The 27,210-nt window shown below is 34.6% G+C and overlaps 2 protein-coding genes, 1 long non-coding RNA gene and 2 other non-coding genes across 10 annotated transcripts; 3 read left to right on the forward strand and 2 right to left on the reverse strand.

Annotated features, from left to right (window-relative positions):
• Window positions 1-2,397: 2,397 nt before the first annotated feature.
• Window positions 2,398-19,357, reverse strand: PolrMT (mitochondrial RNA polymerase). Of its 3 annotated transcripts, none has more exons than XM_081995796.1 (16): window positions 19,101-19,356; window positions 18,938-19,039; window positions 18,743-18,875; window positions 18,505-18,684; window positions 12,778-13,072; window positions 12,266-12,721; window positions 11,739-12,080; window positions 6,887-7,714; window positions 6,459-6,673; window positions 6,224-6,410; window positions 6,002-6,166; window positions 5,719-5,890; window positions 3,039-3,249; window positions 2,814-2,985; window positions 2,665-2,756; window positions 2,398-2,609 (listed from the first exon to the last, which is right to left on the reverse strand). In XM_081995796.1, exons 1-16 carry the CDS (start codon window positions 19,237-19,239, stop codon window positions 2,477-2,479), a joined length of 3,822 nt encoding a protein of 1,273 aa, XP_081851922.1. In that variant the 5' UTR covers window positions 19,240-19,356; the 3' UTR covers window positions 2,398-2,476. The 3 variants fall into 3 exon arrangements, with proteins under 3 accessions (XP_081851922.1, XP_081851921.1, XP_081851923.1); XM_081995795.1 differs by having other exon boundaries at window positions 2,398-2,615; XM_081995797.1 differs by lacking the exons at window positions 2,398-2,609; window positions 2,665-2,756; window positions 2,814-2,985 and having other exon boundaries at window positions 3,039-3,286; window positions 19,101-19,357.
• LOC145740366 (uncharacterized) lies at window positions 3,619-5,371 on the forward strand. The gene is made up of 3 exons (XR_014181392.1): window positions 3,619-3,875; window positions 4,815-4,986; window positions 5,156-5,371. It is a non-coding gene; the product is annotated as an uncharacterized LOC145740366 (long non-coding RNA).
• TRNAN-GUU (transfer RNA asparagine (anticodon GUU)) lies at window positions 14,703-14,776 on the reverse strand. The gene has a single exon. It is a non-coding gene; the product is annotated as a tRNA-Asn (tRNA).
• On the forward strand, window positions 15,798-15,871 carry TRNAN-GUU (transfer RNA asparagine (anticodon GUU)). The gene has a single exon. It is a non-coding gene; the product is annotated as a tRNA-Asn (tRNA).
• A 1,170-nt stretch (window positions 19,358-20,527) lies between the features above and the next one.
• On the forward strand, window positions 20,528-26,684 carry LOC145739429 (uncharacterized). 4 transcript variants are annotated; one of them, XM_081994858.1, is made up of 19 exons: window positions 20,528-20,684; window positions 20,844-21,024; window positions 21,077-21,164; window positions 21,216-21,406; window positions 21,455-21,753; window positions 21,805-21,982; window positions 22,432-22,589; window positions 22,648-22,804; window positions 22,858-22,988; window positions 23,041-23,198; window positions 23,254-23,425; window positions 23,477-23,631; window positions 24,145-24,301; window positions 24,360-24,447; window positions 24,506-24,650; window positions 24,827-24,994; window positions 25,053-25,156; window positions 25,212-25,381; window positions 25,433-26,684. In XM_081994858.1, exons 1-19 carry the CDS (start codon window positions 20,662-20,664, stop codon window positions 25,545-25,547), a joined length of 2,838 nt encoding a protein of 945 aa, XP_081850984.1. In that variant the 5' UTR covers window positions 20,528-20,661; the 3' UTR covers window positions 25,548-26,684. The 4 variants fall into 4 exon arrangements, with proteins under 4 accessions (XP_081850984.1, XP_081850985.1, XP_081850979.1 ...); XM_081994859.1 differs by lacking the exon at window positions 20,528-20,684 and having other exon boundaries at window positions 20,731-21,024; window positions 24,506-24,635; XM_081994853.1 differs by lacking the exon at window positions 20,528-20,684 and having other exon boundaries at window positions 20,732-21,024.
• Window positions 26,685-27,210: the final 526 nt, after the last annotated feature.

The following is a 27,210-nucleotide window of genomic DNA, read 5'->3' on the forward strand; positions in this document are numbered from 1 at the left end:
ACAATTACCCTGTTAGTGTCTGAATAGAAGAGTTACTGTAGTAAAGTAGTTAGGTTAGTTTTGTTTTAGGTTTAGTTATTTCTCCATTTATAAAATAACTTGGCATCCCTGGGATCTATTTTTTGTTCTTTAATTTTTATTTGAAAGAATGGATATTAATCAAGATAATCACTCTCGAGAGAGTTTCGATGGCATAATGTTGCAACGTCGTCCAACGGTTCAAGAAAGGAAATCCTTGGAACGACCCAGTCCCGGGAGTGATTGTCTTAACAGAACAACCTGTTTTCAAATTCTTGTCGGACGTTTTGAAATACGTCTCTATTAATTAACCTGTATGCCTCGGAAATTCTTCCAGAGTTTCTCTTCTGCCAATCCATTTGCCGCGAAACCTTTCATTGAGCCATTGTCGAACACGTAATGCGTAATGTGGGGGTGCGCCGTCTTGTTGGAAGTGTAAATGTCGTTCGTCCAACCAACTTTCTTCATCGACTTGATTTTGTAGAGATTGTGTTATGAGGGGGTCGATTTTATTTTGCAATAAATTTAAATACAATTCAGCAGTGAGATTTCCGTCAATAAATATGGGACCTATTATTTCATTTCCCAGAATTCTAGCCCACACGTTCAGCTTTTGAGGGAACTGCGTATGGCCCTCTCGAAACACATGCGAGTTTTCATTGTTCCAATATCTACAATTCTGTTTATTTACCAAGCCATTAAGAAAAAAAGTTGATACATCACTGAAACAAATATTCTTTATCAAACTCGGTTCAATTTGAATTTTCTCCATTATTGTTTCGCAAAATTGAATTCTTTGGTCATAGACGTCTTCTCCAAGTTCTTGAACAAACTTTCAGAACTTTTTGAATGGAACCATAAGAAATATTTGCCAACTGAACCAGAAGAAGCAGAACAAGCAGCACAATGACCCAAAACCTCAATCTGCGCAGCTTCAGTAAGAACTCTGGGTTGCTTCTTCTCTTTGTTGCACACGGAACAAGTTTCTACAAATGTTTTAACAAGGTCCAACACATATCGTTGGCTTACATTTTTGTCAGGATGCCTTTCATTGAAAATATGAGCTGTTCTACGCGCACTTCTGATTTCAGTACCATACATAAAAATAATTTCCGTTCTTTCTTTTAAAGCCAGAAGGCGAACTCTCTAACGAATAGCAAGGAAATTTCTTTGCCATCATGTTTTGTTTTTTAACCTTATGCCCGTCAGTGTCAACATTGTGTCAATAAGGTTGGGTTGGGGACCAATTGATTGTGTGTACCCCCCTTTCATTGTTTTTGAGTTTTTAGTAAAAGTGTTAATGCATCTATTACTTGTTGTTTTTGAGGTGTAAGCTGTTCATGATGGAATGAATGGTTGTGTTAGGGCTATATGAGTTCCATCAACATCCTAAAGTCCCATCCTACTTCCTTCACAAAATGCATAACAATTGGTAGCATGTTTACAAGGAACTGAGAAATATTAATGGTCTAACAAGAAAATAAGAAACTGAAAACAGAACTACAATAAATACAACAACAATAATGGGAACAAAACGGACTATTTTAGAATGCAAACTTTGAGATATATGATTAATTACTGAGAAAGAAAGCAAAACAGGTAGAATTATTCAAATTATTGTCATTGATACTTGTCATTAACCCTGAATACGAGGAAACAAGTAAAAGCCCTAGATTTATTACTAGAAATTAATCAATGTTTTTAGGACCGATAGCTTCCCGTTTTCTGTTGACGGTGTCAGCCGAATGTGATAGAAAATAGCTTAGAGAGTACCAACAGTTAATAGAAAGAATTTTTCTTTCTTGTCTATTTCTATGCGTTTTCTATTTCCTACATCGTTACGGAGTTTGCCTCCAGTTTTGCTTTTACTGAACTTGTCACATGACAAACAGTATTCAAAATACTAATACCTTAGATACGTATGAGACTACGAATGATAGGTCATGTAGGTAATGTAGTACAAGAATGTATTTTTGACCCTATTCGGAGAACGGATCAACCGATTTCAGTTTTTTAAACGGTGATGAATCGGCGTTTTTAAAACCTTTAAAATGTGCCATTTAAAAACTTCAAGTGGGGGCACCTAGGGGCAAAACCCACTGGTTTTAAATATCTCCCTCGATATGTAAGTTAACGTGTTTTTTGGTTAAAACTTATTTCCTTTGCTTAAAAAAATAGTGGGGGTGGGAAGTCTCAAAGAAAAATTACTTAATTAACACGCTAAATAGAAAATGCACGTTAACAATATTTAAAATGGCGCCATTCACTTTACAATCGTCGTAGTCGTACGCTTTCTTTCGAACCATGATTTTGGATCCAAAAGTGTTGTGATTCAAAAATCACTTGAACTCATAATTACAAAATCACACGAAAGCCACGTGACCTTTACAAAAAATTAATATCGTTTATTGATTAACGTCTATAAAACAAAAAATACTATAACAGACTATCGGCCGTCTCAACTAAAAAAATAAATCGAGTCTAGTACGTTTTTAATGTCAAAGTTCCCAGTCCGCGGCAACTGCTTGAGCATCCTGTTTAGTTTCCTTTTGTTGTAAATATTCAAATCATTCCCGTCATCGTTACCATTACTGGAACTGGTCACTATTAATATATCAAACAAATACAAAACAAAAAAAAACTCACCTAATATCGAACGAGTACATATCGTAAAGGAATAGTGATAGGTTCTCTAATATTGGCTCGGAATGAAGAGTCACAAATTGTTCTCGACATGTCTGAAATAATTGTACATTTCTAGATATTTTCAAAATTGTTAATTCAAATAAGAATACCTTATTCATTATATGAATCGTAGAAGGATGAGTCCAGTAACAATCGTGCACTGACACGAAAGTTATACCAGCCCTAGCGCAATGCATCGATGTCAGCATCATGTGACTAGAATCCAGAGAATGAATGAAATTTGGTGGAAAAGCGTTTCTTTGCTTCATGGTATTCGGTTTTCTACAGAAAAAGAAACTGAAACTAAGAACAACAACGAAAAAGAGAGAACTTACTCAAATTGATCTAAAATGAAAGTGTCGTAACCAGACGGCATGGAAGTCTTCTTTTGTTTAATGTATGGCTGGACGACAGGCAAGCCTAAAGGAGTCACCCATTCCAGTAATGAACCACCAACACCGGTGATCAAACGAGCACACTCGGTAAACCAATCTTGAATTTGTCGAGTCGATGTGAACATAGTTCTTAAGGATTCAAAGGTGCGACCTAAAATGTTTATGTTCTATTAACATAATACTCCCACCTACAAAGTTATTGATAGTGTAGTAGTCTCAAATTGTGTTTAGTTACTAAAGAAGGTAAACAAGTAGCCAGAGACACTTATGGAACTATAAGTGAAAGCAAAAGTCGATCTCCACAAAGTATTTATTAAGTTGTTATGTGCCTGACATGTTTCGAGTGTATTTAGACACCCATATTGTCACGAATGGAAAATCCATTAATTCAAAAGATGGACTTATTGACTTAAAAACATAAGAATATTCGAGGACTGCGAAATATTAAGCGCACGAGGCAAGGTCGCACCAAGATGCACCGAGTGCACCATATCGGTGATGAGTCACCACCACCTGCTTTGCAGGAATATGAAAAATAGGCGACGAACAATAACAAACTACGTCAGCCAATCGGGTATAAAATACGCCGATTTCAGCAGTGTAAGAAGAGTGTGAACCAGTCGACAGTAGTGCGACCAGCTGAACCAGGAAATCGAGATGTCGACTGTCCTCGGAAAAGAAGATCAAGTTAAATAGTCCATTCTCCAGAACTGTTCCAACACGAAAGTGACTAAGCCAGCCGCCAGAAAATGCTAAGTCCTTAGCTTATCAGTCTATGTAAGTACAATTGTTAAATTGTCAACTTTTAGTGTGTTTATGACCGTATTGTGCAGACCCATTTGTGTATACTGTATTTAATAGATTTAAGTGTTTAATAGAAAACTCAGTGTTTGATTCCATCCTTAAAACTGAGATCCCGGCACGACGTTAACGTCGTGAGTCAGTTTAATTAATGAATCCGAAAGGGCTGATAAATTAAACGTGACAAGGCTCAACTAGAGTCAAGGTGGATTCATAGTTTTTTTTCCGTAAAACATAATTACATAAAACAAGAAACATAAAAATAAATCCGTAAAATGTAATCAATGACTTGTAACTTTTGGCAGTCAATATTGTCAGAAAAAAATAGGTTGAGTGGTTTATTTGGTGATATTTTTGTTTACATTTTTAGTGGCATTAGGATTTTTATTTAAAATGGATTTTGACGATGCTTTTATAGTGGCGGCTGTTGGAATACTGTATTCTGCGTTACTAAAGAAAAGAAGGAGAAAAACTCGTCTGAAAAAAACCAGGAAAATTAGTAAAAGAAGATCCAAATTAGGTTTTTAAAAGACATATTTTTTGCCAATGAAATCTAAAGACAAAGCCCACTTTTTCAAATATAAAAGCTTGACTTTAGCATCTTTTAATAAATTGTTACATTTAGTTACACCAAAGTTATTAAAACGCAATTTGCCAGATGCAATAAATGCTGAGCAACGTTTGGCCATTACATTACACTAAGAACAGTAAGAACTATCTAAGATGGAGTAAATAAAAGTATGCGATTCGTAAAAACGTAAGAACATTAGCATAAGAAACGAAAATGGTACATTTCTTATGTTTTTGTGTTTAACGGAGTTATGTTTTTGTTTACGTTTCAAACTGTGAATGAAAGCATTACAATTTCATGTTTTAATTTTACGTTTTTATGTTTTACGTCTGTATGTTTTACAGAAACAGAACTATGAATCTACCTTCACAGTCTACTGGCTGTCATTCTACAAGGGGGGACAGCTGAACCCAGGTGTACAAAAGGTGGTTGGATTTTTTATTCTTGAAGGGGGAAAAAACTTAATCAAAACCCAATGTAGTTGAATAATGTTGAAACGGCATGTCTATTAAATATGTCTATAAAAATAGAGATCAAGTAGACCACGCAAGGAATGTCACGTAACAAGAACCGCGGTGGATGTTTACAGAAAACACAAAGTTAAAACGTTAAACACTCAAATTAAAAAAAAAATCGTATGATGGCGGCGTGGTCAGACAGAGCATGTCAAGGCATCATGTTTTAGGTGCAGCAGGACCTGAAGTTTCTTGACTCAGGCACATAACAACTTAATAAATACTTTGTGGAGATCGACTTTGAGTTTTGCTTTCACTTACACTCACTACTTCACTGTGTGAAAATGGACTACTTCTTTTCAAAACTGATGGAACTGATCAGACGCAAATAATATTATCAACTTTTTTATAGCACAATCAGTAAATACATTTTTTGTTAAACTTTAGATTTTAGTTAAAATTAGCTGAATTATTAGTAAATAATGGCGTTTTTTTTTAAATAGAGAATAGCCAAGTGGTTATTTTTCAAGATGCAGAAAACTAAATTTTTATAATTGACAAATGACAACTTTAAAATTACAAATCAAACCTAGATGACTCTAACAATTCCAAAAAAAAAACATTTTGTCGAAATTAAAATTGAAAAATAATGCAAATTTCCATTTTGACAAAGATCGTTTTGGGACAAAGATATAAACTTAACCAACCCTAAAACCATTCAATTTGTACTACATATTATAGAACAACATTTTGCAATTGCAGGGCAGCATTATAACTGTCAATAAAAACTCACTTGTAAGGTATAAAGAAGCAGCCCACACGTGTTGTTTTGGGAAATCATCAATGTCCTTCAGCTGCTTGGCAATTTGCAGTCGAGCACCGAATTTTGTGACGCCATACACTGTGGTCATTATTGTTTGCTTGATCACTTTTCTTTTAATAAACCCATTTAGAATCCTGGCCACCTAAAACACAAAATGTCGGAAATATTACAAAATAACAACACTAATTAGTCTATTAATATGAGATATTTTTATAAAAACAACAGGATTTTTCAATAGAATAATCCAACTTACTTCAACTCCAGCAGCTTCGTCGACAGCTCTCTGTTCTTCAACCAAAGCAACAACAGCACTGTACACATCCTGAGGCACCTCAGAAGGAGCCAAGTTGACGCTGTAAGCGCCTGCGCTGTCCCTTCCCAAAGCTGCGTAGTGTTGCAAACCATTACAACTCCCGTCCTAATTCATTCAATTTAAGCAATTAAGATTACTAAAGTGACATAATAACACACAAACCTGATGAACTGGAAAATGAGACATGTACAACGCCGGATCCTGTCCCGAATTGACTACGTCAGCAATCTCCATGCAACACGCCAAAGTCTGCCACGGCTCGTCCGACTCTGCCCACCACTTTTTGCCGTAGAGAGGATTCTCGGCCGAATCGATAATCAAATCCATAATTTCGTTTGCATATGCCAGTCTGTAAATTCGTAATGTAACTCAGATGAGGACAGTAAGAATTTTTTACCTGTCTCTAAGAGAGTCCCGCTTTTTAAGACCAGTTAAGTTAATCAAATGAATTTTCAGCCAGTCCAATCCACTAGGACCTAACGGTCGTGGATCGGCAAAAATTAAAGTAGATCGCGCCAAGTCAGAACCCAAATGGTTTAGGTGTGGTGGTACTGGGTAGACCCGACCGCGAAAGTCCATGTTGTGTGGCAACCAAAAAATGTCATTACGAAACTAGAATAATTAAATAGGTTTAGCTATTTTCTAGCAAGAAAGTGGAATTTATATTTGTTGCAAAATAAATGAAATCTGAGGTTCCTCATAGAAAAAATATACGATTCAATCCGTCTTTCAGAAGTGCACTATTTGCACAACAATAATTTGCTCAAATTTGCTTTTACCAAACCACAAATCGAAAAAAATTAGATAAAAAAACTAAATGCTTACATGTTCAGCTAAAGATAGCCTATACAAACAGTCGCACCACAATGAATACATCTCCCCCTTTTTTCTACGATATTGCATTTTCTGCCTAAAAACCTGATACTTTTCCGTCTTAGGCATATCGGGAGTGATAGGAGGAGGTAGAGGTAATGTCGACGGGTCTTCAGGAACGTCCAACTTTGCTGAACCACCTTTCCTGAACACCTCCAGTATTACATCCAATATTTTCGTATTGACCTTCCACGGCACCGCAGATAATTGATTCAACGCATCAAAATTCGGATATAACTGAACCGGATCGGCTTCCTCTAACCGTTTCCGTTGACTGCTGGCCTGGAACGGCAGCCTGGCCAAATCGGTTGGTGAGATTATATAACCGCCATTTTCCACGGACGTCCACGGAACTGGAGGACATACCATGGGCACTTCATTAGTGGCAAACGTCAATGTTTCCGGTTTTGACAGTTTGTAGAGCTTGGACAGAATCGGGTGAGGCTTGATCTCTTCGTTTACGATTCTACCTTGACTACGGAACACGGTATAGAAAGCTGGCAGTATGTTTTTGTGTTTCGAATCCATGTGCAGTGAATTAACGTCTATTTTGATGTCGTGCATTAAGATGTGGTATAAAAACTTCCCGATTGATGTCAAGGTGCTGGGCACCCACGGTTGGTGGCCCATGTTTAAGGTGACGCCATCTTTGCAACGCTCGTGCGACAAGAGTTGCCACTGTATCCTAGGATTGGCGTAGTTTTCTTTGGATGGAACCACGTCTAGTTCGTCGTAATTATTGGCGTACATTTGACAGTATTGCTTGTGTATTGCCATGGTCTGAAATCAGATGTTATAACTGCTTAATTATGATTCATGTGTATTATTCAACAATCTTTTTATGAGAGTCATATTATTTTACAGGGTTATTCACATTATTCGACACGGAAAATTGTGACTGAAATATTCACTTTCAACAAAGTTATGATTCGGAGATGGATATAGACCTATTTATTGGAGGTATCTTTAGAAAATATTTTGAAGATATACCGGTTGTCCCAAATGCCGAAAAATTATCAAAGTTCTATTTTTTCAAATGGAATACCTAGTATTTTATTTTATTTTCAGAATCTATGTTAAAAATAAAAGGTTTGGTCATATATAGAGGTTTGATACGCCTAACCTCTTCAGTTTCTCAGATATTCGTTACTTACAAAATTAGCTTGGGAACTGCTAAATGATCAAGTTTTAGGATCCATGGGTTAGAAATTGTCTAGCTCATACAGAATGCCTCAAAATTTTTACCCAATAATTGCAACCTAAACTTTAATAACTTGTCAAAATCCAATTGCACACCACCTATTTTATGGTTAAAGTAGATGCAAAATTTGATCTTCTATCGAAAATTATTGAGGTCTCTTATGGCTAACTGTTCGCGTTTTCTTGGAAAATCAACATTTCTCGAACTCGCACCGATTTTGAGTAATTTTTGATACCTTTGAGAAATTACCACATATTCAAACTGTTTTAAATGACAGCTTAAATGGCGAATTAGCGAAATTTTTAGGAATATATCCATTAAGATACTTAATAATGTTGCTGAAGAGTTCAAAAACGGTGTAAGTATGTTTGTGTTTGTAGTCGAATGGTCGCCGTTTCAAACATTTTTATGAATTATTTTTGTAACTTGTATAGCAAATTTACAAAGTATTATGCCACCATTTTATTCTCAGTTTTACTTAGATTAGAATGATAGATATGTAATTGAAAAAGATACCAAGTGATCTTGAACGATATCAAAAATCAGTCAAAGTCAGCTCTATTTTAAGAAATGTCGATTTTCCAAGAAAACGTTAACAATTAGCGGTATAAAATCTATACAGGGTGGTCCAGTTTTAAATGTCAATAATTCACCAATCGATAGCCCATCAAAAAATAAATTGACATGCATTATGTCATTTTCCTGAAGAACGCTTCCTAAGGAAGACACAGACCTCCAAAGTTCAGTTTAAAAAATCGTTTTTTTGCCACAACTGTCAGACCGTTGGACCAATTTTGATCAAATTTGGAACAAGTAATTATGAAATGAGTACTCGTTATGTGATGTGAATGACATTCTTCAAAATTGTTTATAGGAGGATAGTATTTATTTTCTACGCTCACTGGATATTATTCAAAATTGACAAAAATAGGTAGTGTAAAACTGATCATTCAATTCAAACTTTTTTTTTTACTCAATTAAACACTGGTAACTGTCTAGTCTAATTCTAAAAATTAGTGTTCGAGACTAATATCGTAGCATTTAATGCCAAAATTGTTTAATTTCATCAATGAAGAGTCTGAAACTTAACTTTTACTATAAAAAATAGTTTAAAATTCGATTTTTCAGTCTTAAAGCACAGTGAAGCGTCTAGAAGTCAATTTAATACTGACAAAGCGTAAAATGGCATGTTTAAGCCTATGGAAAATGTAAAAATAGTTTTTCAAGTCTGCTATGTCAAAAACTTGGTGAAGATAACCCTAAAACCCGATTTTCCAAGCTGAAAGCAGTTTTAAAGCCCTACAAATAGTCTAAGTAAAGTTCTAAGAAAATGAAATGCAAAGTAAAAAAACTTGAAAAGTTAGTCTTCAAGTCAATTTTCATGAATCTAATGTCAATATCCTGTATTTAAGACTATTTTCAAGACTAAAATATTGAAATGTATTTTCAAATTATGAAAACTTACTTCAAAGGCAAATATTAAGCTTTTGATGTTACATTTTTGTTGGTTCAGAGTCACTTTTTGATGTCCAAGTCAATTTTCAAAGTTGAAATGTGTGAATTTGTAGTCAAAAATTCTAGATAAAGTAGTTTTAAAATTTTCACTACTAAGTTTTTCAACTTATCTGAAAACTATAACGACTGACAAAAGCCTCTCAAGTCAATTTTCAAGGCTAAAGTCTTTCAATTTGTCTGGAAACTATGAAAACTGGCTACAAATAAATTTTTTAAGCTTCTTAAATCAATTTTCACCGTTTTCAAGACAATTTTTAAGTTGGGTTGGGTTGGTTTTGGGTCTTTGAACGTAATAACTCAATTAACTGGTAAACAAAGGTATAAATCAGAATTTTATAAGAGATACTTATTTTGTCAAATTGAACAAGTAAAGTAAAAAAAAAAACTGAAACTTCTGAAAAATATCCAGTGACGTAAAGAATAAGGTAGAAAAATTAAAACCATGTTTCTGTATTTACACCACTGGACAGTTTCGACAAACGTCATTAACATCACATAATGAGTATTTCATATGTATTTGTTCTAAATTTGATTAAAATTGCTCCAGCGCTCTAACGGTTATGATAAGAACCAGATTTTCTATGGACTGTATTTTCCTTGAGAAGCATTTTTCAGGAAAATGACATAATGTATGTTAACTTATTTTTTGATGGGCTATCGAATGGTGCATTATTGACATTTAAAACTGGACCACCCTGTATAATTCTCGATAGGTAATTAAATTTTGCATATACTGTAACCATAAAATAAGTGGGGTTCCATTTGATTTTGACTACTTACAAATTTTAGTTTTTGCATCAATTTTTTGAGACTTCCTATATGAGCTAGACAATTTATCACTTTTGGATCATGAAACTCTGTTATCAGCGCCCAAGCCAATTTTGGTCAATAAAACTCAAAGGAAGGTTGAATGTTTAAATGTTAATATTTGTTCTACATTTTTACAAAATAACGAATATCTGAAAAGACCTATCAATCCTCAATGAAATTACTAAGTGTTCCATTTAAAAAACATGACTTTGATACTTTTTCTGCATTTGGGACAACCGGTACATCTTAAAAATATTTTTAAAAAATACCTCCAATATAATATATCCATGCCAGAATCATTGAAAGTGAATAGTTTAGTCACAATCTTCCGTGTCGAATAACGTAAATAACTCTGTATTAACCGACAATTATTCAATCTATATTCTTTTCCATTTTACTTGCCTCTGCAAAAGAGAGACGGGAGTAATCTAAAAAAGATAATATAAATGTACTAAATCATCTAAAAACTGAAACAGTAATTTTTTTGGGTAAATTTTAAAACATTGCCATTTCAAAACGAATCAACGGATTTTAGTTTGGACTATCATTTAGCTTGATTTATTGGCTTTTGGCTGGCTGAAAAAACTTTGACTTTAACACACTGTAACGGTACTATACAGGGTGGAAAAAAACGCGTGCAAACAAGTTAAATTTTGGACTTGTCTCCAATTAACCAATAATGTTTTTTGGTTTTATTTTAACACAGAGAAGTGTTTTTCTAAGTCCGTATATCGGAAAGTTTTTGGCTCTCTACTCAATTAACGTCCTGTGTTTCAAGAAATATCGATTTTTCCGCTAGCAGCGCTCAATCTCGAATTAAGACAGTAGTTCTGATCTGTCATTCTAAGTCAGGTGTAAGTCCCCCTAATTTTAAGTCAACTCCCTTGACTGAAATAAAGTACTTCCAAGAAATTCTAAAGGTAATAATAATGTTTCTGGTTCTTTTTCTAGTGTATACAAACTAATATATTAGTTTGTCTGCGGTAATACTTAATCAGCCGCACAATAATCCGTTGATCACTCTCACTACAATGCTTAAGCATTTTTGGTAATCAAAAGACACAAATAGAAAATTTCTCAATAAATGGAAAACACTATTTACAGATAGAAATAACATGAAATTTATTGTGTCACAGTAGTTAGTTGTTGAATTACTTATTTAGGTAGTTGTATTCTTTTTCCATTGACAACACCACTTTCAAACACATAAAAACATTACTGTTAGTACTTTTCCATTTGATTATTAAAAGAATATACTAAGTTTTTGAAGTATCTTACCTGATCAAGTACGCCGGTCCTCTGCTTCCTCAAAACTCTGTACCGCGCATACACTTTGGCTCCCAACATTTTGTACAACAACCACAATTGAGGACTATAAGTTTCCGATCCTTGGGCAATTCGAATTGCTTCTTGAACTATAATCTCTACAATGTCTTCGCTAGGGACTGACCGAAAGTACGGTTCCAAATTAAGAGCGTGCTTTTTGGCCGTTAAAGTCGCTAAATCTCGATCGAAAGCTTCCCGAGCAGCGTCCGCCCACATTTTGTAATGTTCCTTCAGTTTTTCGCGGTAATGCCTCATTTCTTTCGTGATTGGTCCTTTGCTTGCTATACTCTTTATCTGAAACATTCAAAAATCCATAATTTTGTAATAAATTCATTTGAATCAACATTAATTTGTCTTCAGCGTGAATTAATTTAAATCTGCATTTTTTAAAAACATCTCTCACAATTCCCTGCACTAAGCTAGATTTTTCATTAAGTAGAAAAAAATTGTAAATAATACACAAAGTTGGCAAAACTTACCTTAATATATCCTTTTTTTTCCATCATCAACTGTTTATCTACTAATGTATCCATAACTGCAGGTTCAATCAATTTCTTGAGTGGTGAGTCCTTAGTTTCAAGATTAAGCTGCTCCTTGTGATTCAAGTGGTTGACCAGATTATTGTCATAAAAAACTTTAGGTTTCTTATAGGTGCGGACGTAGTTTGGGTCAAAAGCAAGTATAGCCTTAAGTACTTGCTCCCTTTCGTCGTTTAAAAACACCGCATTGTTCAAGATGTCATCAAATGTGATGCCCTTTCCGATGGCTTCTTTACAAAAAATCCGTATCTCCTTTAAGTAGTAATTACTGATGTTAATTCTCCCTAAACACTCTAGAATGGCCGCATAACAATGCAGGTCAGATGACACTTCCTCATTCTTCATAATTTTTAATACTTTGTCTAGTCTCATGTAGTCTTTTTTGTTAGCAAAACCCTGCAACAAATACAACATAATAATAATCACAACTAAAAAAAAAATTAATTAGCAACCTTTAGAAGGACAGCATACACCTTTAAATCCTTCATGCCACTAAGTTTAGGCTGGCAGTTTCGTTGGGAACGACTCTGGTGGTAATGAAGAGCACCAAGACCTTTGCTGGGATTCCTAAGATGATTACACACTTCCCCATATGCGGCCAGCACTTGTGCGGCTATTATATTCCTTTTCAGCAAAACTGATTTTTCAACGTTAGGTGGCAAAGGTTCAACAGACGTTTCAGGTTCTTCAGCCGGTTCAGTTATGTCTTCCACAACTTCTGGTTGTAGTGAGTCTTTTACTTCCAAACTAGAAATTATCTAATGTTTAATATTTGATTAAAGTGTAAGTAGAGAATTATATACCAGGTGTCCAAGAGCACCCTGGACATAGGAGATTAACATGGGAAAACGGTTTTGATTTTTTTGCGCCTGTACGGTTGATTTGATTGAAAAATCGTATTAATGAAAGTTGTAGTACCTATCACGGACTAGTTTTCTGTATTTTTTTCGGATCTCTAACTTGAGCCCTTTCGTCATAAAACATGAACAAAAATGAGAAAATTTAAACTTTTGGCCTGCACTGTATAGGCGGTTGTCGGGCAACGGGTAAACATTTCATTGTTGCTGGTACGGTTGCTCGACAACCGCCTATACAGTGCAGGTAAAAAGTTTAAATTTTCGCATTTTTATTCGTGTTTTACGACGAAAGGGCTCAAGTTAGAGATCTGAAAAAAAAACAGAAAACTAGTCCGTGATAGGTACTACAACTTTCATTAATACGATTTTTCAATCAAATCAACCGTACAGGCGCAAAAAAATCAAAACCGTTTTCCCATGTTAATCTCCTATGTCCAGGGTGCTCTTGGACACCTGGTATGTAATTAGCTTTTTCAGTTTTAAAACAAGGATTTTTGTGTGAAATAGTTATTTACATTACTAGTGGGGTATGAGCATTTTTATAGTCACGAGTGGGAGTGTTGCCACGACGAGGTCGTAGACCGAGTTGTGGTGATCACACGAGTACGTTAATTTGCCATACCCCACGGGTGATGTACAACATTTTATCTACGACCATCAGAAGCAGCGTAAAGTAAGAAGAAAATTCATATTTTGTGCAATGTGAACTATTTAGGAACGTCTCGTATATGCTTGCTACGGGTAGTTATTTGTTACCCTTAAATCTTGTCATCTACGCTGTACTGTTTTGGTGTTGTTGCTATGGTGGCCATTTGTTTCCACATATCACTTAAGCGACAATTTAACAGTGTCAGTCACAAATTTTTAAAAGGGCATTTCGTTATGAACATGTCTGAAGAACTTCCGTCAGATATTGAAGAAGCTGCCGCAAACGTGGTATCTGGCTTGTTGCATGCCAAGTCAAAGGAGAAATATGAAAAAATGTATCAACGTTTTGTCACCTGGTGCGAGACCAAGAACATAAAGAGTCCCTTTCAAGAAAAAGTGTTACTCATGTACTTTGAAACCTTGGCAGCAACCTATAGTTCATCCAGCCTTTTTTTTTTGTGTAAATTCGATCCAAGAAATTTCTAATTCAGGAATTCATTTCACTTTTAATATTTATAAAAAGTAAAATATAGTTATTATTTAAAATAGGTCTGTTCATGGTTTTATCAAAGTTATGTTTAAATTCAATAAACAATTACAGCAGAAATTTTCATTTAAAGTTGTTTTATCGCACTAGTGCGATAAAATCGATTATTATCGCACTAGTGCGGTAAAATCGCTCATTACGTAACTCAAAATGAGCTATGTAATGAATGATTACCATGCTAGGAGTAGATAAAATAAATACCGCTTTACATACAGGATTTATTTACAACCGGAACTCCGAAAGAAGAAACTGCGGACGAGTTGAGAATCATTTTTTTGAAATATAGGAATTGTTGCAATAATTAGTTTTTTTATAAAAAAAATTCCGCCCCCGGGTGGGCTCGAACCACCAACCTTTCGGTTAACAGCCGAACGCGCTAGCCAATTGCGCCACGGAGGCGATATGTGGTTCTTCTTTAATCTGAATTACAAACATAAAGGATCGCCTTATTTGGAAAATGGACCATTTCACCCATTACAGGCCATTTACTTTTATACCTGCAGTTTTATTGTCAGAACGGATAATGTACCATCGCAACGAAGTACATAATAGGAGAAGTGCTATAATATTGACAAATATATTAGATACAAATGAATCAGTTTTACAGTGCTCTCCTACACTCATCTTTGAGATTCCAATTAATAATGTCATCAAATCATAACTTTAAATTTGCCGAAAACGTAACGAGCGGTCAACTTCGACCAGAACATATTGATGTATTTTTTTATGTTCAACCACTTATGTTACGCCGACGACACACTGATCATGGCGTTCTCCATACCAGAAATTTTGAGCTGACTCTTTACGAAAATTGGTACATGTACAAAGCTGCTAACCAGAATAAACCGCATTTACCTGCAGTACCTTGCGCATATAGCTAAAAGATCAGGAAAAATGAAATGACAACCTAATCATAGAAGGCAAAAGCTGAAGAGGCAGATCTCCAACTGGATGCATAGAAGAATACAAAACCCTTAATCCCTATAATAACCTCTTAATAAATATGGAACTGCATGATGCCAAAAAGATTGCTCAAGATAGGGAAGTATGGAACAACTGCTGAATCAAATATCAATTGAGTCACTACATCCTTTGGCGGATAATGTAAAGAGGAAGAGGATGAGGATTTCCTATTTACCAGCCAAATAACCATATCATATTGCCGAACCTTTGCCGTCCCCATCAAATTTGCTGTAATTACTTGTTACAGAATTTCAAAAATTTGGTATTTTACTTGTTTGACTAATTGGATAATGCAAAATAAGGAAATAAACAATAATTTGGTTAATTGGCAAACCAGAAACCTTTATTTGGTTGGTGTCTAGGTAATAAAACTGCACCTATAAAGAACAACCCATCAATTTTCCATGTTAGGATTTACTCTTTGTTTGTATTTGAGACTAAAGCAGAGTCACATATCGCCTCCGTGGCGCAATTGGCTAGCGCGTTCGGCTGTTAACCGAAAGGTTGGTGGTTCGAGCCCACCCGGGGGCGGCAAATTTTTTGAAATATTTTTTTTTAACTTAAAAACGTGATAATTATTATGATTATGATGCTAAATCAAATTGTCTTCTAATAATTGATAATTTATCTTAAGCTGTTCCTGATTTATAAGAAATATTGTGTGACAACTGACAACCTTCACTGTATCAAACACATTTACTGGGTTTAAAAATTCTTTAATGTCAGCTTTGCATGTCACAAATTTTAGTTTGAAGTTTGACTCAACTTGAAGCTGCAATTCAAACACACAATAATTACAAATTGCTCACTCTACAACTTAAATTTATTTAGAAAACTGTTATTCTGTTATAGAAATCAACACTATAGAAATGCACTAACAATAAAAAATTATTTCCAATATCAGATATCTCTCTCATATTAACAGAATGACAGGGAGCTAAATCAAAAATTTGTCATCTTTGTGAATGTCTAGTTTGAAAAGTAGTAGTACTAACTATATTTTTATTTTATGTATCCAACCAAAATCTCACTAGTTTTGATACATCTATAATTTTTGTTGTGAGTATATGTCAATTTAACTTTTCTGAGCTTATTCTAGATTTTTCATTTGTCGGTGAAACAAGTAGAGTGAATATGATGTCATCTGACAGTTGGTCAAAATATGTCCACTTTACCAGCAAAAATGATTGTTTTTTTTCTTGCAGTCACTACTACTTGACCACTGCTTTAATATGTCAACATATTAAAGGTGTTACTGTTCACTAACCAAAAAGTCGCACTAAGAATAATCACCAAGTCGCCACCGTTAACTACTTGTCGAAATGCATTTAGAAATAATGATCTTCTAACTTTGCCAGCAATATCTATTTTTGAAGACATATTGTTTTTAAAACGAAATCCAAATTTATTTGAATGTTTCTTAGTCAATCACTCACACAACACAAGAGGCAGTCAGAATCAATACAACCTTCCTCAACACAAGTTAACTTTAACTGTAAAACAGTGTACATATTTTTCAATAAAATGCTTTAATTCTTTACCTAGAAAGCTTCGAGAAACACAAGGTTTGGGTAAGTTTAAAAAGGATTTGTTTAATCTTCTCGTTTTCATCTAACCTTACAATTTTGAAGAGTTCTTTCAAAAAGTGCAACACTCTTAGTAATAAGTTAAATATGTATAGTATATCTATCCACCAATACTAGATACTTTTTTCTTCTTTTTTTTCTTCTTTATCTTTGACGTGTTTAAACATAATTACCCTGTAATTATTTGTTTTAAATAAAAGCTGTTATCTATCTATCTATCTATTGAATTTTCGGGGGTAATTGCACAAGTGCATAAAAATTACCGATAATTTTGCGTGAAAACTTGCTATCTCTTAACTGCATGAGTTTATTTTCATATTTTTTTGGCGAAAGAGCCCGACACCGAAGGTGGAGGGCTTTTTTAGAAAAAAATATGAAAATGACCGAATGCAGTTTGCAAAGATAACAAGTTTGAACGCAGAATTATCAGGTCATTTTTAAGGCACGAATGTAATTTTGGGGAATATTTCCCGAATAAAGAAAATGTTTTGGTTTTGCTGCAACTATAGATTGCTCAATGGAGCTCAATGAACAAGTTCCAAACCGTTCATTAATTTATTGTTGACATCGCGTTTGACATTGTTTGGTTATAAAAAGTCAAAAAACTGCGCAAAGACAACAATTAGTATACTAGCAATAGGCTCTACAACAATGCAGTCGTTATAGATATGTACAGTGCAATTATCGAAATGCAATTATCACTTTAGAATGCAATTATCGCTGTCATTCTGGTGAAAATGCACTGCTCATATGGGACATTTAACACATGAGGGAAATATTCGGGGGTAATTGCACAAGTGCATAAAAATTACCGATAATTTTGCATGAAAACTTGTTATCTCTTAACTGCATGAGTTTATTTTCATATTTTTTTGGCGAAAGAGCCCGACACCAAAGGTGGAGGGCTTTTTTAGAAAAAAATATGAAAATGACTGAATGCAGTTTGCAAAGATAACAGGTTTGAAGGCAGAATTATCAGGTCATTTTTAAGGCACGAATGTAATTTTGGGGAATATTTCCCGAATAAAGAAAATGTTTTGGTTTTGCTGCAACTATAGATTGCTCAATGGAGCAGCTCAATGAACAAGTTCCAAACCGTTCATTAATTATTGTTGACATCGCGTTTGACATTGTTTGGTTATAAAAAGTCAAAAAACTGCGCAAAGGCAACAATTAGTATACTAGCAATAGGCTCTACAACAATGCAGTCGTTATAGATACGTACAGTGCAATTATCGAAATGCAATTATCACTTTAGAATGCAATTATCGCTGTCATTCTGGTGAAAATGCACTGCTCATATGGGACATTTAACACATGAGGGAAATATTCATATTAATTGCTCTCATCTACATGACATAAGAGCACAAAAAGTTTTGGTTTTTTGATGACACATCACATTATGTCAGAAAAAGTTTGGGGATTAAAAGTACCTAAGTCATTTTTCACTCTCTTCTAAGAGATATAATGATCAATATAATGTTCCTTTCAGGTTAAATAAAAAATTCAAAACTTGTGACTCATAAAAACTAGCACAAATCTGAAAACCTAAGAACAAAAATATGGATAAAAACTTACCTTTTAAACTCTAGATCAGTTGTTAATTCGGCCTCAACCTCTTCTTCTGCAACATCACTAGCCACAAAAGGCTTAAAAATTGGTTTGCTTACACCTAACTTAAAGCTATTATCACAATCTTGACTTGATCCAGGTGGGGGAATTGTAGGAACAGCGATGGTTTCATCTGATGTTAAATCACTATAAATTTAAGTACAGATTTCAGTGAGCACTAGACACTTTAGCCAACAACTTTTACCTGTATGTATGAGATAAGTTCTTCAATTTATACAGTTCATTCAGTTTAATATCGGATGTGGTTAACAAATTTAGGTCAGATGGTTTTAGTTTAGTTATATTGGCTTTTTTGAAACATGAAGATTCTTTGGTAACTGTAATTCAAATAGCTGGAGTGGTAACCCAATGAGAATTTTGTTGTTTATAGTTGACTTACCAACAAGGACATCAGTGTAAGGTTTGGGGGCCTTTTTGCCCTTTTTCTTCCTGGTTTTGTTGGCATTAGGGTTTGTAACCGAGGACTGGTTTCTAATTGGTACTAAAATAAAAATTCAAACCTAAACACAAATTCCGGCAATTGCAAAGATAAGAAAAAATACCATTTGAATTGTTTAAAACTTTACATAACAAGCACGTTTTTTCGGTCACGTTATACCGACCATTTTCGCTTAAACTACGTAATGACAACGGCAGAGACTTATCCAAATAAGAGCTACCACGTCGAAATAGTAAAAACATGATGATTCTTAGTTAAAATGGGCATAATTTTGCCTATTTCAACCCGGAAATATTTGTTTTCAAAACGTTTGGTTGTTTTGGATTTGTAGTTTCGCCATATTACTACTTTGACAACTGACAGATGACACACATCAGGTGATTCAATTGATGTCATCTTGCAGATTCCGAGATGGCCGCATTCATAGAACAAGCAGTACAAGGACAAGGTACAAGAAGTCAAGAACACATCGATTAATAATCTCTAGACAATTTTCTCCTAAAATGCACTGAAATAAATCGACTACTAATCAAGAAAGCATTACTTAAACGTAATTTTGTCCGTAGAATAAAAATTTCAAAATTATTTATAAGAAACCGCTCGTACAAAGATTTCTGACTTTTAAGATTTTCTGATTTCCGATTCCTGATTCGTTTTCACGCTTCATGGAACGAGCAGAACGAATGTGACGTCTTAATGACGTAATTTGACACTTGGTCAAATTAGGATTTTGCCAAATTACGTTATCGTAACGTCAAATTCGCTCTGTTCGCTACATGGAGCGTGAAAACCAATGCGGATTGTTTGTTCTGTTTCCAACCAAAAATAATATACTGTTCTTATACCTTATTTTGTTCTCTGATAGACAAAACACAGATTATACAGGTGTGGTAAAACTAAAATTTGCCATAGGAAAACCGCGCTTGTATCTGACAGAGAAACATTGATAATTGCATGCGCGAGACAAAGACAAAAACCTAATAAAATAACTAGAAGGCGAAAACTTCGGGGCAATGTTGCCAGAAGCATAACTGAATTCGTTCTCGTTGTCAGTTATATGGTTTTTCTATGACCAGTTTTAGTTTTACCACTGGGATTATAAAATAATTTATAAAATTTGAATCAAAATTGTTGATTTGTGAATTTACGATCGTACGAATACTTTATGACCCAGTTAGTTTTAATTTTAAGTTAAAATTTGACAGTTGATTTTAAATTGATTCCACAAAAATTATTCAACTGATTTAAATCTGCTGAATCTGGCGGCCAGTTGCATTGCATGCATACGTGTCGTTATAAAAATATGTTATCTTTATGCATTTTTTGTAAAAAAAAATTGAATTTCATTTGTCGATTGCAGAAGAATTAAGGACAGCTTAGATAAGTTTAGTTTAGATTGTGTTATTTTGCACCTGATCTGTAAAATTCAAACCACGTGTCAGTCTGCCAAAGCCGATATGATAAACTTTGACAGTTGGTCACAAGATATCAAACATTAAACAAGTTTTCTGATAAAGTGGCCATGACCCCAAACATGTCATTTATAAAGCTGATTTAGTATATTTTGTCTAGAGCGTTGGTTTTCAATTAATTGTATATCAAATTGTTTTCTTCTTACCGTCTTCTGCTCTTCCTCTTAGATAATCTCGAAATTGTCAGGATGTATGGATTATTTTTACCATACACAGTGAGTTTTCGAAGAAGGTACCCAACCCTATACAGTTTGAAAGATATCAATCATAGCTTTGAAAGTCAATATTGCAAATTGTCAATTTTTTCTGAAAGTTATAGTTATCGAGCGTATTGCAACAATGAGCATAATATATCCCACCGACTCTATTTGCAGCGGTTTTATCCCTCATGGAGCTACAGCGAGTTCAATATTTGGTGCATCTTCCGAAGCTTCGGAAAGACCCTATAATCTGAACGAACCCACATCGCCGTCGCTTATGAACTTTCTGGGTCGAGGAAGAGCTAGAGGTGGTAGTCTCAGGGACCTCTACGATAGAACTGCTTCTATTGCCATGGTAGGTTATGCTTAAATTCAGTAATTGTCTGGAATATACTAACTTTTTGCAGAACAACATTATGGCTATGCGGATAGCTCATAAAGAGCACGAAGACGAGAGATGTGAAGAACTATGGCGAGCTTTTAGAGATGATGCTGGTAAACTGTGTCATTAAAAATACTGCCAGAGTCTGTGATGGCTGTGTTAAGGTTTATGGATGGCTCACCGTTTTGACTTGGATGCTTGGAACGACGAAGAAGAAAAAGAGGAGCAGGATGAACTTCCTGACGGTTTTAACGGAATTCTTACTAAAGCTATCATAGCTCCCAACTTATCTAAGTTGGAAGCCAGTCCAATATATCACAATTACGCCTACACAAAATGTGTTTTAACTAAAAAGGTTCTATTACATCCTTATAGTTAACTTTCCATAAAAACTATTTTACAGAAACTCACCAACATAGACCTGTTGCAAACCTATCAGTATTTGCAATACCTAGATCTCTCCTTCAACAAACTCACCACCCTAAAACCTTTGGAGATGCTACCATTCCTAAAATTCTTAGAGGCGTCAAGAAATTCTCTGACATCGATTTTGGACTTTAAACCCCCATTTTTTCTAACCGTCGTTAACTTGTCCCGTAACAAAATCAAAAAGATGCGAGACTTGAGCGAATTCTGGTCACTGACCGACTTAAACTTGTCCCACAATATGATCAAAGTTATTGAAGGTTTAAAGGACTTACGGTAATTGGTCGTGTAATTAAGGTATTGAGCATAATAAAATTTCAATTTCAGGTTTTTATCAAATCTTAATTTATCTTTCAACCACATCGAGACACTAGAAAATTTGTCCGGACTTCGACTTCAGTATTTGTTTTTGCAAAATAACATGATAAAAATCGATGAGAACGACGTAAAGGCTCAACTGGCCACTTTAAAAAATATCCGTAACGTTAACCTTTGTTACAATCAGGTGATTTTGTTTGTTTGAACAAAAAGGGTTGCATTTAGCGACCAAACAGTTAAAAGTTAAGATGGGGTCTTTTCGTGTCAATGTACAGCCTCTGCCTCATCATTATTGGCTACTTCTGATATATCTTATATTTGATTTAAATCATCCGCCAGCACATTTCTTAAAGATATCTGCGTTGTCTGACTCTAGGACATGTCCACACCCCTTACTTTTTCTCTTCTAGACTGACTACTTATTCTGAATATAACCTTCACTACCACATTCACCTGGCTTTCTCATAGGTTTACATCCTCCTCCTCCATAATAAACTTTCTAAAATCTACTAAAACTTAAGAAAGTTTTGGAAAGAATGTGGCTGCGCTCCAATCATTGATATCGCATTTAATTCCCAAAAGAATAAGAGTTTCTTAATAATTTAGGGTTATTATAGTAAGTCTATTATTTAACAGGTCTCCTCATTGAAAATATTTGAGAAAGTAGAAAACCTCGAATGTCTGGATATAGTGAACAATAACATTTCAAGGCTGTTAGACATTTACTACTTGAGAAATCTGAAATACTTAAACAAACTGAATTTGACAGGAAATCCAGTTACAACCTTAGAACGGTAAGGTGTTAGAAAAAGCCTCAATAATTATACAAGATAAACCAATATAATTTTATAGTTATGTGGAAGTGTGCGTTACTCATATCAGGAATCTTGTCTTGTTGGATAATCGACAAATAGATACTGATTTGTGGTTGGAAATACTCAGTAACCAGACCAAGGATGTTCATCAAATGGCTGCGCACAATCAGTTAAAATTAACGGTTTTAGAACAGGTTTTCACGCATAAGTATTACCATGACGGAAGCTTTAAGTTGTGATGTTTTAGTTAAAACCCCCAGAAATTTGGACGTGGCTGTGTCCTTATGATGAGCCACCAATTACTGTGATTGTTCTAGTAGGCCTGCAAGCGTCCAGGAGGTCTTACATGATTAAGAAGTTTTGTGATTCTAATAAAAAGTAAAAGCTTAGTTTATAGGTTCTTATAACTTATTTTAGATGGTTTTTAAAGGGTTGTAATTGGAATTCCTCATACCACCAAACCAAAACCTGTCGACGAAGATGATGGTGAATACTGCTATTATATCGATGAAAGCACTTTTATGACAATGTTGCAAAACGGAGAGTTTCTGGCCTATCAAGAAGTTTTAGGGACTTATTTAGGAATAGGTGTGACACTACTCCTTTTATTGGTTATCTGAGCCTGCTACTGCTTTTCGTTTAGCTCATAGCGAACTGAAAAAAGCCAAAAACGCAATTCTGATGCTATCGAGCGACTTAGTAATGGCTTTAACTATAAAACGACACTTTTTAAACACAATCTTTGTGTTGGCATTGCCGAGTTGTCGCGAAGCCCATTTGAAAAACATGAATATTTTGTACGCGTTTCAAGTTTTGTAAGTTGGTTCATTCTCAATTCTTTTCTGTTTTTACAACAGTTTTTGTAGCGAAAATGGAACTATTAAGATCCTAAATTCACCAGGAATGGTGGCGCAATTGCAAGCGGACTTTGAAAAGAGACGAGACACAGATAATTGGTCTCAGGCAAAAGCGTTCCTGGAAAGTATAGTAAAACAAGCCTGTGAGAATGGTACTTCTCAAGGTTAGTTTAAGTCTTGCAATGATAAATCATCAGAAATTTGTGGAATTTTTTTACAAGTGCAAAAAAATAATTTATGAAGATTCCAAAAATAAAATGCAAAGTATGGTTTGTATGGTATGTCGAGTGAAACATGTTGAGTGCGCCTTTTGCCTGCTAGAGGTTCAATCAGTTTTGTCGTGAAGACTGTGAGTCTTTTTGCATTTTGAATTTTTTACACGTCAACTGTGAGAAAGCTCAGAAAACCACTCACTGAAAAGTGATCTTTAACGTCGGAGCTGTAAAATCTTATACAGTGTGTGTGGTTCCTCCAAAGAAACACATCAAATAGTCCATAGCCTGAATTGTTGCTTTTGATGTGCATTTATATTTGATTCTCTTCACCATTCTCTTGAATTTTCCTTAAATTCTTTTGTCGTTTTCTTCAAAAATGAATTTCTGATAATTTTTCAACTCTGCTTCTAATCTAATACCTTGATGGTAATATAAGGTGTGTAAATATTGTAAATTTTAAAGATGTTGGAGAACCATCAGTCGTTGTACCAAGAGAAAGCGACGAATCCACCTTACCATCTTCAGTAGCAACCTCTTCCATTACTGAATCCCGAAAATCCGAAAAGAGTGAAATTGTTCAATTGTGGATTTCCGCTGCCCAACCTGAATTTCCTTTAAGGTATCTGCATTTTTTCTTTATTGGTCAATACTCCTAATACCTAATCTATTTTTTTTAGTGGTAGTCTAATAATTCAGCCCGCAACCGTAACCAAAAACCCTTCCTACTTTCTTGAACAACCAGTGCAACCATCAGATGTTTCAAAAGTCGTATAACCATTACGGCAAAAATTTATTAGTTTAAAAAGAAACTGGAGTTTTGCAGGATGATGATACAACTCAGCCCCAAGCCAAACGGCTTGTATCGTTTACAGTAGTCCACATTCACAAAGTCTACGACTGCGACATGGATACAGGAAGGAAAACCTCCAATTATCAGACTGAAGTTCCTAAAGGTAGTTACGACGAAGGTAAATAAGTTAAAAGTATTTTTTTTTAAATCAATAGTTATTTATTTTTTAATTTATGTAATGAGAGATTTAATCATTTGCATGTTTCGCAAATATACATTTATTTCTTCTGCTGAAACAAGTTTTGATTGCCCTTAAAGTATAAGGTAACAATATTTTTTAAATCTTTCCATCAGTTAAAGGAAACTTAGCAGAAAAAATCCCGTCTACCAAACCTTCAACTTCAACGAAAAGTTTTTCCTTCGACAGTTCTTCAGACAAGGATGCCAATGTCTCCACGTGTACTAGTAGTCCTTTGTCTGCCAGATATGTTTTTACTGGAAACAAATGTTATGCTGAAATACGTATGTTTACTACATCTTTTTTTAATATTTTCGGAAAAAATATTCAATATTCATATAGAGTCAGATGATCCAAAAATCAAGTTTCTTTTCGATGAAGAACATCGCAAACGAGAAGAATTGTTGGAACTTCATTTAGATATGCCTGGACTTTTCCGGGAACTGGTTGTTGCTATTTACCTCATTTTGTTAGACATAAAGGACAGTCATTTACTTTCAGTTATTTACCGACCAAGAGGAAATAACTATGAAGAAACTGCAGACTTTAGTCAAAGACATCAGTAGATTTAACGAAACGACTAAACGGGAAGTGTTGTCCTTTGAGCACGACGAGAACTTTAATGGTGTTATTAAGGACAAGACGATAAACCTTTTTCAAGACATAGAAAAGTATTTATTTTCAGTTAAAATGTGAATGTTGGTTTGGATTGAATTTTTTAGCGCCAAAATGACTTCGGGACAACAGGCAGCTAAGTACACTCCACCAGTTTACAGCTACAGATGCCAGTACGGACGATGTGATAATCCTAGCTGTATACAATGGTCAGATTTATAAATTTGAACATGTAAACATTTTTATAATTTATATTAAATAATAGTATATTATTCAACTAGCATATGTAACGATAGCTCTCTTTAATCACAACTTCTGTGTTCGCATTTCGCGTCATCGCTAATTTTTGACCATCAATAACAGTGGACCAGACACTTGAGACAACGTAATAACTCCTTTACGTTATTGCCATTATGTGGGTTGTGAAACTTTTTATATACTTTTTCAGTTTATTGAATAGGAAATTTAATAAGGATTCTAAAAATGAGCTTAAAACGGTAATTTTCTTTCTACAAATTATTCTCTAAAACGGTCGTGATTTTAAGAATTACATTTTAACACAGTTTTCGAAGCAAGACGATTTTCTGAGATTTAACAGTTATTTTGACAATTGTCACTTTATAGTCTAGCTAAATAGTCTTCTGAAATCACGTGACAACTGTCAATAACGTCAAAACTGCCAAACAATGCTCAAAAGTTGCAAAAATCAGTATTTAAAAACGTTTATTTACAACCATATATGTAATGCTGTCATTACTAACGTCATTGAAGGTTAGGAAGTATCATATTGCGCACCTCTACTTCCCGCCCTCTAAAATTGTGATTGTTAATATTTTAAAAAAAAAAAAAGATGATTGAATCAAATTTTTTAAATGTCAGATAAAGTCGGATCGATATTCAGTTCGCAAATAATAAATTGAGAAAAATGTCCTGGATTACAACTCGAATTGTATGCATTCTAACGGTTATAATGCCTATAATACATTACAATACTAAAATTAACATGATCTAAACTAAAACAAACTACTTATTGAAATTAATGGTTACATTTGAATTATTATAAGTGTTTATAGAAATATTTAGGCCAGTACCAGCACTGGCGTCTCCAACAGTTGTCTCTTTGGTCGACAAATTAATTTGCTGCTGAATGACTGAGGTTTGTGAACTACTTGCAACAGCTTCAGAAGACATGGCACGTTGGGACAGCATAACAGAAAAGCAGAAGAAAAGCATATAGAAAAATGACTGCTTGGTAGTTTTTTGTTAAATGTAATATTCTAGATATGTTCAGAATGAAACAATGATTTGTAAATTTTGATAGAAATATGATGGTTGTAAATAAAATAGTATACAAACCTCGGTAGGAAGTTTCATTCCTGTCTCGAGATCCTAGCTAAACCTCGACGCTTCGCGTCTCGGCTATCTAACTAATCTCTCGACAGTAATGAAACTCTTCCCACCCCGGTGTGTAATATACTATTCCTTGCAGTATTTGATATAAAACGTGTTTCTGAGAATTATGACAGTTATTTTGAGAATTATCACTTGACGTCTAGCTAAATAGTGTTCTACAATCACGTGATAACTGTCACTAACGTCAAAACTGTCAAAAGTTGGAAAAATCAGAGTTTAGAAACGTTTTCTCACAGTATTTGATATAAAAAGGGGTTTCTGAGATTTATGAGTTATTTTGCCAATTGTCACGTGACCGTCTAACTAAATAGTATTTTACAATTACGTGACAACTGTCACTAACGTCAAAAGTTGGAAAAATCAGGGTTTAGAAACGTTTTTCCTGCAGTATTTGATATAAAACGTGTTTCAGAGAATTATGACAGTTATTTTGAAAATTATCGCGTGACGTCTAGCTAAATAGTGTTCTACA

This window comes from Ips typographus, linkage group LG1 (genome assembly GCF_016097725.1).
Source record: "Ips typographus isolate SLU linkage group LG1, UJ_Ityp_2.0, whole genome shotgun sequence".
Taxonomy (NCBI): Eukaryota; Metazoa; Arthropoda; class Insecta; order Coleoptera; family Curculionidae; genus Ips; species Ips typographus.